General features: G+C 47.0%; 1 protein-coding gene across 2 annotated transcripts; it reads right to left on the reverse strand.

Moving 5' to 3' along the window:
- Positions 1 to 6,887: 6,887 nt before the first annotated feature.
- On the reverse strand, positions 6,888 to 11,172 carry Dbndd2 (dysbindin domain containing 2). 2 transcript variants are annotated; one of them, XM_028769612.1, is made up of 4 exons: positions 11,103 to 11,172; positions 9,343 to 9,489; positions 9,013 to 9,150; positions 6,888 to 7,508 (listed from the first exon to the last, which is right to left on the reverse strand). In XM_028769612.1, exons 2-4 carry the CDS (start codon positions 9,479 to 9,481, stop codon positions 7,309 to 7,311), a joined length of 477 nt encoding a protein of 158 aa, XP_028625445.1. In that variant the 5' UTR covers positions 9,482 to 9,489; positions 11,103 to 11,172; the 3' UTR covers positions 6,888 to 7,308. The 2 variants fall into 2 exon arrangements, with proteins under 2 accessions (XP_028625445.1, XP_028625446.1); XM_028769613.1 differs by lacking the exon at positions 11,103 to 11,172 and adding an exon at positions 10,788 to 10,877.

Here is an 11,172-nt window from a genome sequence, read left to right on the forward strand (position 1 = left end):
CCCCCGCGCCCACCAAAGGCGGTCATCCAATAGGAAGCGCGGATGAGAGAGTACTTCCGGTGCCCTCCCGGAAGCCACTTCGAGGTTACCGGAGGGACACGGACGTCGGTCCACAAATCACGGATTTTGCCGACCCAGCGTGAATGGGTGTGGGCGTGTGGCGGGGAGGAGAGCTGGCTTGAGGGCCGACGCGCCTCGAGGTGCTTCCACCAGCTAGGAAATGCTCGATATGCAGCATGGCCATGCCAGTTCCAAGTACTGGTACTACAGGCGTGAGCTAGAACCGTTTAGTGTCTCTATTTGCTCTAAACCTAGCCGGCAACCCTGAAAGCAGAGCTGTCCTACCCCCTCCCTGTGGTCTTAATACAAGATTAATATAATAAAGTGTATGGCAAAAATGGAAAGAATGAGCAGCTATTAAAATAAACATGTTTCTCCGATCATGTAAATTAATTCCATTAACATGCTGTGGGTACACACAGCAAGCCCACTCATCTGTCTTAGCTTTGATGCCATCACGGAGTAAATTTGACACATGGGTATCCTGCATTCTCAGAATTTAGTTTTGTTCAAAATTCTCTCACAAAATTAGCTGGGTTTTGATTAATATAACATTGTAACTCCAGATCTTACAAGAGATACAGAACATTCCTAAGAACTGGGACTGGGCATATAACTAACTCAGTGGCAGAGTGCCTAGTAGGCATGAGACCTTGGGTTCATACCCATCATAGCAATGTGTATTGGGAGGGAAGCCCCTAAACTTAAACCTAAAGTCCCAGAAAATGGTCTAATGCCTCTTTCCTGTCAATATCTATCCCCAGAACACATTCTAGAAGCAACCAATATTCTTGTCATAGATTAATCTGTTCTGGGACTAAATGTTAATGATAGCCTAGTGTAAGGTTTTGTGAGTTCTTTCCTGAAAGGAATGATTTTTGAAACCACATTGTGGTTTTGAGACAGAAACCATCGCTTCATGGGAGTTGACTCTACAGCCTTTTCTCATCTCTAGGGACACAGTGGTGATTGGCCTCATGTTCTCATGTGCATAAGGTTATTTACTGCTGTGTAGTGCTAACGTTGTATGGATAAGCCAGTTTCTCCATTGGAGAAACTCCATGGGCATCCGAGTGCTTGGCGGTTTTGGCTGTAGTTGACAAGGCTGATTACAGTCTGTACAAGTTGCTTTGTACACTTAGGTTTTTCGTGTCTCTTGGGAGAATATTTAGGAATAGGATGGCTGGAGCAAAGAGAAAGTATAAGAAACCCTCAGACCTTGATCCAAAGTCTGTCATTTTATTTTTCTATTAAAAATAGGAGGATTTAACCATGTGTAGTGGTACATGCTTTTAATCCCAGCACTCGAAAGGCAGAGGCATGTTGGATATCTGTGAATTTAAGGCCAGCCTGATCTACATAGTGGGTTCTGGGACAGCCAACGCTGTAGTGAGACTCTATCTCAAACAGACAGACAAAAGAACCCCAAACAACAAGAGCCCTGGTGGCACTGCATCCTGGTTAACATCTGGTGGTGTTAGGTTTGGGACACAGCGATCCATAGGATGGATTTGCGTTTTCCTTAATAATGGTGTTGAGCACTGTTCATGTTCGTTACCCACCCACTTAGCATCTCTCATGAACGCTCTGTTATATATCTTCTGTATTTAAACCCTTTTTAAACCCTTTATTATTCCCCTGTAGCTGTTCCCTTACTAAGCTGATGTAGCTTTCCCACTTGTCCTCCAGGAGACATTCATGAGCAATTTTGTGGACAGGCTCTTGATGAAGCTCACAGCTGTCTTTCTAGGAAGAGCCCACACTTTGTTATTAGGATGTCCTACCAAGAAAGACTTAACAAGAGACGAACTGTTAAAAAGATGACTTTAGTGGCTGTAGAGATGCCTCAGTGGTTAAGTGCACTTACTGCTCATCCAGGTACCTGACACTGGTTACCAGAACCCACACTGGATGGCTCAGAACCACCAGCTCGAGGAGAGTCAAAGCCTAAACACATAATCCTAAAAGAATAAAATTATTGAAAAGATGACTTCATTCTGTCACATCTAGTGTTTCTGACTCTGTGAGACATGCAGGAATACGGGAGAGATTAGGTGCCAGGTAAGGGTTCGGATCTCCACACTGGCCTTTAAAATGTACAAGTACGAGCAACCTTGAGAGTTTCTTTTTCTCATCTGTAAAAACCAAGTTTGAGAGGGCTGGAGAGAGAGTTCAGTGGTTGGAAGTGCTTGCAGCGGTACTGTTCCCAGCCCCCAGGCTGGTTGCCCCACAATTGCCTGTTACTCCAGCTCTAGGGTATCTTACACCCTTAGGGCTCCATGGGCACAGATATGCAAATAAAAGGAATTAAAAGAAACTACTTTTAGAGTCATCGTTAATATAATAAATTATATACATGTTGAAGATTAAGAACCACATCTCTTCAAACAACCCTATCAGTTAAGTAGAACCATCTTCATGTAATAGATTTTTTTTTTAAAGGCCCAAACTAAAACTAAAGTGTGGAAGCTGAGATAACTTAAGCTCACAGTGAGTGACAGAGCCAGGAATCATGGCTACATTATCAGCCTCCAAATACATTTTTACAAAGGAAGCCTCCATCATGATTATTTCAGTTAATGCTGTTTCCTCCTGAATTGTTCACATCATCCAAGGCCCATCCTCTTGCTGTGAAGACTTGCCCCCCCCTTCTCCTCCTCCTGTAGCAGGACACAGTCATCCATGCACGTGTACCGTGGCCTTCATTTCACTCTACTTTCATAATCTGTGGCATGTCTGCTCCTGGAAGAGCTCTTGGCCAACTGGGTATTCCTGTCGTCTGTGCAAATGGCAGCACACTGCAGGTATACTCAGTCATATCTGAATGACTAAATGGACTCCATACCACAGTCCTGCTGGCCTCACATCACCATGCTGTTTGCAGGATTATGTACACCAGAGGACCATCCCAGGTGGTTTTAGGGACTCTGCTGGTCTCTGATCCCTTCTGTTTCCTCTATAGCACAATTCTTCCCTCTTCAGTGTCTATCAGGATGTCTACACAAGTGAGCCTTGCCATACAAAGAAGCCACACTGTGGCTTGGAAGACTGAAAGCTGGGCTCTTTGATTTGGAGTTGGCTCTAAATCTGCATGTTGTCTCCAAGGATACTGTATGGTCTGAGGAAACAGTCAGCTGTGGATGAAGCCTCTGAAGGCTAGCCAGGCCCCTGTGGTTTGGCACAAGGAGAGATCATTGTCCCTACCAGGAAGTGGTCTGGTGGTCTTACGGACCCTAGTCTTTTCCAGACAGAACTGGGGCTCATGCTAGCTCAACTGGAGATTTCCCAGAGACTCATAAACAATTCCAGTTCTCAAGAGTACTGTAGATCCCTCCCCCAAGAAGGCTCTGGCCCCAAACTCTACAATCTTAGTATTGTGTGCTAGAAGGAAAAGATTTATTGGAATGTTGAGGGTAACCAAGCAAGTACAGCTTCTCATCACTCACCCTGAAGGAAAGAGGGGTGGTCCCAAGAAGCCCTGTCAGAGCTTGGGTGGGCTCAGAGGCATGGATGAGCCCATCAAGAGAGGAAGTAGAGCTTCACTAAGCTCAGAGAAGGTAGGCACAAGACAAGGACCGTTATCTGCAACAGGAGCAAATTACAAGAAATTTGAACAGGACACTGGGTCCCTGGTCCAACTTCAAAGATGATCTCATCTTGAACCCAGAGACTTTTGGGCAATAGGTATTTATGCTACAAGTTCACAGAGATAGGAGAACTGAAGGACAATTTCGATTCCTTGGAGATCCCACAAGCTTCTCAGTATCCTTAGAAACAATAACTGTACAATGACTTTCTGGTGGCAAGAACCGTGAAGCTGTAAGCAGTGTCAATCAGCCTGAGGAGCTTTGGCTTAGGCTAAAGGTCATTACTCCTGCAGATAGTGTTTGATATGGGGGGAGGTGGAATCTAATGACTTTTTAATGTGAAAATGAGCTGGAGATCCTTAAGGCTGGGTCCTAAAATGTCTCTCATTCCGTGTTCTTGGGGAGAATTCACTCTTTCCACAGCTTCGCTTCCCAGCCATGCACTGATTAAAGCATGTGTGTTTACTCTTTCAGTCTAACCTTTTTACCCAGATCCCACACTTACGGATCCAGGTCCCTGCTTACCACGTTGTCTCGGATGTATCAAACACACTCAAACTCAATACATCTAAACAAATTTATTACAATTTCAGCCCACACCCTACAATCATCCTGTAGCATGAGGTAGAAACAACACTGTACCTTTGTCCCCTTCCTTTCCAACTCACCCAATCAAAAGGTGTCCAGGTTTACCTCTGAAGTCTTCTAAACCCTCCACCCTCCTTTACCCCAGCACTACCCTGACTCCTCTCTCCTGTTTTGATAAATGCAATCTTCTGGTTTCCAGGCACTTGATCCCTGTAATCAGCCTCAAGGGGCCTTCCAGCCGTTCTCTCTTCCTCTAGCTTATTCCTGCTTGTTATTCAGATCTCAGCTCCAATGTCACTTCCTCAAGGGAGACTCCCCCGTGGCCTCTCTGAATAGGCTGGCTGCTTTGCAGAACTAGTCATAGCTGCAAATTTACATTTGGGCTCCACTACAGTGAGCTCCATGACAGAAGCGACTTTTTCCTGTCAATACTGTATTTGTTTTACACTTGTTAAATATCAACGCATACTATTCATGGGACAAAATAATGTCAATTTGTTTATATCCTGCTTGAGCCTAGGTAGGGGAGATTATTTCAGCCTACTGGACCTGTTATGACTTCCATATATTACTGTATTCTTTGTCTACCTACAGCCTGCCTTCTCCAGTATTCTCTAAACTGCAGTCATAATTACCTTTTAAAAAGGCAAGTCCAACTGATGAACCAGCCTGCCTCCATCTTAGGCCATAAAGTCATCTTACAGTGAAGATCAACTAGGCTCATTCATTCCTGTTTGTGATTAAACCTGTTTCTCAAGGATTGTGCTGTGCACCCTCTGTAACCTCAACTATAAATGGCTCTGCATAGCCTGTCCCAGGAAACAGCAACCCATGTCTTTGTTTCAAAAAGTCATGACCATCTTGGACCCCTACCTTTGTTTCTAAAGGTTGTTATGACTACCTGTTGTTATGACCACCTGTTGTTATGACGACCACCTTGTTCTGCTTTTGTAACCCTGTTTTGCTGCCAAGCCCCCCATTTGGGAATGCCCGACCTCTGAGCTATAAAAACCGTGTCTTCCTCATTTCTAATGTTGATCTCTTGAAGCCTGCCTTTAGGGGGAAGACAGCCTGGGCCCATGAATAAAAAAGCTTGCTTTAATTAATTTGGCCATGATGATTTGGATTGGTGGTCTTTCTCCTTGCATCTCTGGGGTTAACACAACCACTTATAATCTTTCATTATTCCCACGAAAGTCCAAACCCAGTAACATGGCCTCCGACCATGTAAACTGCTAAACGACTACTATCTTCTTACTCCTTAGGAACAAGACAGTAGAGAGCCTTAAGAAAAGGGATATCCCAGCCTCCCCCTAGACTCAGTGCTTCTCAGAGATGTTAGGTGGCACTGGAATCTGATGCAGTGGCACTGGAATCTGATGCAGTGGCAATTCAGTGATTTGAAAGGATTATCACTCTTTCCAAAAGCTAGAATTTACTCTTCTAGAAAATGCTGTGTCACAGTGTCTATAAAATGTCTAAAATGCTACATTTTCTGTTATAAAATTCTGGGCAATGAAATGTAAGTGGGCACCATTTCTTACAGCTTCCAGGTAAGAAGAGACCCCAGGCTGTGCCCTGACAACAGACCCCAGGCTGTGCCCTGACAACAGACCCCAGGCTGTGCCCTGACAACAGACCCCAGGCTGTGCCCTGACAACAGACCCCAGGCTGTGCCCTTTTTACCCACCCTCCACTTCATCTCATTTTCTGCCATTTTCAAAGCCATGCTGGCTACTGCTTTGCCAGCTATCCTAAACACAAGGCACAGGCAAGAAATGACATTATGTCCCTCGGATGGCTAAGGAAAACAACCCCCCAAAACAGAGGTGTTCAGTTTCTGTGGACCTTCCCCAAGGAGTCCTGTATTTTTGGCTTCTTTGGTATGAGGATATAAATTTGTATCTTAAGTCATGGTCTTTTACTAGCTGTCAAACTGAAACCTAATACAGGCTTCAAAGCATTTCACAATCTGACCTTCCTCAAGCTTACCTCTCCCTGTATATTTTCAAATCCAACAATGTAGCCAAACTGAGTATGTTTTTAGCTTCTTTAGCCCTCCTCCTCCTCTTCTTCCTTCTCTCCTCTCTCTCTCTCTCTCTCTCTCTCTCTCTCTCTCTTTTTCTCTCTCTCTCTTTTTTTTTTTTTTGCTTATTTTATTTTTGAGACAGTTTCATGAAACCCAGGCTAGCCTCAAATATGCTATGAAGCCAAAGCTGTCCCCCTGCCTCCACCTCTGAAGTGTGGAGGTTTCAGGCATGAACCCCACACCCAGCCCAGGCTTTCCTTAGTGTGCTAAGGCAGCAGCTTCTCCCTGTTGGGATCCTTCTCCCTCTGCCTTGCTTGGCTACTCGTGTCCTTTAGATCTCTGCTTAAGAAACCATCTTGTCAATTTTCTCTCCTGATCCCAGAGGAGGACTTGATCATGTTACTTACTATACTGTGAATGATATTTACCTGATGTTCTCCACCCGACAGTAAACTCTGTGAAAACAGGAAAGTACTTCATCTTACTCAGAACTCTATTCCGAATGCCTTGTAGAGATATGAAATTCTAAGTATTTCTTGGAAAAATGGAGTGAGTGATGGAGCTATGGCACTAGTTAATGACAGTGGGTGTGGTATCTTTGCAATATGAAGAATGAGGTGAAATGAGCGGTATATTATTATTTATTATTTATACCATATCCTGTTCCCAAAAGGACTTATAGAGGCAGGATAACTGGAAAGTGAACTTCTCAGAACTTCCCCTCAGAGACACTGGCATAGGAGACTCTAGTGGAAGACTACAGGATCATTTGAGGGCATAGGGGACAGTGGCATCTTGTCCCACCTCACCTCTAGAGTCTCCCTTGGAAGTCCTACCTCAGAAGAAAGCACTGTGGGGGCATGGCAGCAGGACAGCGTTAGCAGTAAGCGGGGGGAGGCTAACTCTCAGACACACCAGCCACCATCCTTCCCTCCCTTTGGTGCTGAAGGAAAGTGTCAGGTCTTCTCCAGAGTGCTCTGCTGGGTCTAGGGTCTCCTCTCCATGGAGAACAGCCAGATTGGTCAGTCTATAAGAGGCCCACTGCTAGCTGCAGGGTCCAGGCTCTGCCCCTCCATCATCCCCATCCTCCTCATCAGACTGTGCCAAAGGAGTGTCTCCTCCCCCATCACTTGGATTTGGACTGCGCAGGTTGGAGGAGTCAGAGGACAAGGAGGAGGTCCGGGATGTGGTCCTGTCTGATGTGGGTACCAGCAGGCTCAGCTCCTCTTGATGGTCATCCGCTCCTGCCCAGAGAGAAGAGCGGGTCAGGGCCATACACAGGGCTAGAGGACTCAGATATGTATTTGGCCAGAACAAAGTACAGAGGGTGGGCATGCATCTGTCTAGAATTACTTCCCCAGTCAGTGAGGAGCCAGAACTGGGACCTCCAGCCCCTTCCATATCACTGTACCATCTTATGTTCCGGAGCCAAAAATCCCAAAGTTCAGGCTCTACCTCATTTCTTCCTGGAGAACTTTAGGCAAACCCTTTTCCCTACCAAGGACTGTTCTTCCTGTGAAAGGGATACTGTATTTCTAAGTTTTTAGGGTAAAATCCTAAGAATGTGTATCAAATGTCTAGGAAGCTATCAGGAAATAAGAGCCATTTGTTTGTTTGTTTGTTTGTTTTTTCAGACTGGGTCTTGCACTGTAGCTGGCTTCAAACTCGTGATCATCCATCCTGCCTCTGTTTCCTGAGGGCTGTTATCAGAAGGAGCAACCAATCTCCATAGCAGTTTAAAATAAGAGTATGAGTCTTACTTGGTAAGCATACAGGGTGTGAAGCCAGGCAGAGGGTTTGAATACCAGCGTTCTACTTCCTGCCTATGCGACTGAACTTCTCTGAGCCTATTTTCTTTTATTTCTTTTTTCTAACCTTCCTTCCTTCCTTCCTTCCTTCCTTCCTTCTTTCTTTCTTTCTTTTTCTTTTTTTTGGTGCTAAAATCAAACTCAAGTACTTGCCAGGCAAGCATGTTGTGTAAACTGTGGTTCTGAACTCATTTCTAGCCCCTAGCTTCCTTCTTTATGAAATGAAGAGCCTACTCCCTACCCTGACAGACCACTACGGCCAAGAGAAAACATGTGAAGTACTTTAGCACAGTATTAAGAACCTAGTAAATTATTCAGTAAATTTTAACGTTACACAGTCTGGAGAGGTGAGTCAGCAGTTAAGAGCACTGGCTGCCCTTCCAAAGGACCTGGGTTCAAAACTCAGCACCCACATGGCAGCCCATAAATGTCTGTAACTCCAAGATCCAACCCCCTCATGCATGCAGGGAGAACACCAATGCACATAAAATAAAAGTAAATTATTAAAATAGTTAATCCTATAGCCATGCATGGTAGTGCACAGCTTTAATCCCAGCATGCTGGGAGGCAGAGGCAGGTGGATCTCCATGAGTTCATGAATAGCCAAGGCTACACAGAGAAACCCCTGTCTTGAAACACAAACCAACCAACAAACAAAAAACAAAACAAAACAAATTCTGATCGTAATTATGTTAATTTCACAAATGTAAAAACTTAAAAGCTAAAATTGCTAGCTATTGCTAGAACTTTGGCTGACCAATCTATACCCCAGTTCCCCCTGAGAGTCAAACCAAAGCAGCTAGCTGTGTCTCTAGCAGAAACACATGCTTCCAACTTCTGCTTAAGATTCTTCCCCATCTCAGGCCTACAGCCTCATTTCTGGCCCAAATATCCAACTCTGGCCAAACCGTACCCAGGTCCCCAAAGCAGAGGGACATACCAGACATCTGGGGAGTTGGCGGAGAATCCTCACAAGGTAAGAACACATCGGCTCCATCCTGATCCGTAAGATCAATAAATTCCACCTGCTCCAGTGTGTCCACATTCACTTCCATAGACGAGATGCTACCTATGGGGGCTGCACACAAGGGAGGAGTAGAGCAAACAGACCAGGCTAGAGCTGAGAGGAGGATCAGACCAACCTGTAAGATCCCAAGTTCAGAGTTTACTGGGCCACAAAAATAGGAAGGGAGCTGGGCCCAAGATCTGAGAGACACAAGGACATCTTCCCCAACCTACCCCAATTCTATTCCTTGAACTTAAAACTTACGTCTTTGTGACTCAAGATGCAGATGGGATAAGGGGAAAACAAACTCCGTCTCTGGCTGTAAAATGTCCTCGAAGAACTTCTGCCGCTCCCTGAGACGCAGCTGCTGGCGCTCCAGGGCTGCTCGTGGATTTGGATCCATGTCAGTCCCTGTGTGGGAATAGAGTAAGACAAGCACGATGGTGAGGATGAGAAAGAATGTAGTGAGGGCCCAGGCTTAAGGAGCCCCTGAGCAGCTGGCATCCCAGCGGCCTAGCCTCTGCCTCCAGTCTGGACAGCTCTGGCCTCAGCAGCCTTTCTCTTCTGTGCAACAGGACTCAGCCTACAAATTTCCAGACTCAGACAGAGGCAGGGCTGGCCCTGGTTCCACAGAGGGGATGTCAGTTCCAGGCACCGCAAGAGCCTGTCGTTAATGAAGGCTGCCAATGCTGGCTAACTGCCTACTTGCCCTTCTCAGAGACTGGGAGGGGCTGGCCATTTCATGGACCCAGCTTCCCTCAGAAGGCCAGGGAAGAAGGGGGTGAGACAGATTTAAAGTACAGGAGCTATAGTTCTGGTTCTTCCCACCTCTTGCAAAACCCAAAGAAAGACTAGAGCAACGTTCCTCCCCCATGCTTCCCGCCCCTAACACACACACACACACACACACACACACACACTCACTCATTCCATCACCACAATCCTCATCACCTCCAAACCCTTTCTCTGGGGGCAAAGACCAAATTTCCTGACTCACCTCTGCCTCTTTCTGGTCCCAGGGGTCTCACCTGAAGGTACCATCCTACCTACCTCAGACACTATCTGACACTACTTCGTGAAGGAGGGCTGTTTCTAAAGAATTGAGCACCTGTCCTCTGACCTCTCACACATCTGTCTGATTTATTTCCCAAGCTAGTAGGTACCAACTAGAGGGTAGAGACTGGGTACAGTTCAGACCAGGCATCTGATTCCCAATACTGAGTTTTTCAGAACACCAGGGCTCTGGGGCCAGCTCTGTGCATTCATTCTTATTCCTGGTACACTACTCTGAATCCATCTATCATCAGGAGCAGGGGAATCTCTAGGGTGAGGACCAAATTGTCATCCTCCAAAAAACCTCATCTGGCCATAGTGTGTATCTCAGCTCTTGGCCAGGTCCTCGAGTACTGGGGGGGTGGGGGGGAGATTAAGAGGGACCCGAAACTAACGAGCCAGGCAGGGCCAAGTCGGTGCCTGGAGTTGATGTGGCTGCTGACTGGCCTGGGAGAAGGGAGCCGCTGACGCGGACTCGGACTCGAGAAAGGCTCTTAGAGCTGCCGCCCAGGTCACAACGCTAAAAATACCCAGGGCCCCAGAGGCGGTCTGCGGAGCTGCGGAGAGGGGAGGCGAGCTCACGAGGGAGCTGCCACTGACCCAGGGCCACCCGAACGCCTCTCTCCTTTCCCCTCCCCCTGACGTTGTGGTCTTACCAGGTTGAAGGGATTGCCCACCGGGGGCTGCGGAGCCAATTCCCAGAGCTAGGTAGTTGTTTACGCGACCATAGGTACTGGGAAGAGTTAGGGATTTGGAAACAGGAGGCTGACACCGGGAAGGAACCAGGGAAATGGAGAACGAACGCCCTCTGCCCCGGCCCCACCCGCGCCGGAGGAGGCAAGAGGCAAAGAATTCCCTAAAAGGGGACTGGCGCATGGGCGAAGACGGGGCGGGCGGAGGAGGGCACCCCACGTTCCCGTGCTGCGGGGGCCCAGTCCGCTGCACCTGAGCCCAACCCGCATTCCCCCTACCTGCAGCGCCCGCGCCCCGCTGGCTCGCTGGGTGCGCTCCCGACAGGCGGCGGCGGGGGCGTGGGAGCGA

This window comes from Grammomys surdaster, unplaced genomic scaffold, assembly GCF_004785775.1.
Source record: "Grammomys surdaster isolate TR1022 unplaced genomic scaffold, NIH_TR_1.0 193, whole genome shotgun sequence".
In the NCBI taxonomy this organism is placed as follows: domain Eukaryota; kingdom Metazoa; phylum Chordata; class Mammalia; order Rodentia; family Muridae; genus Grammomys; species Grammomys surdaster.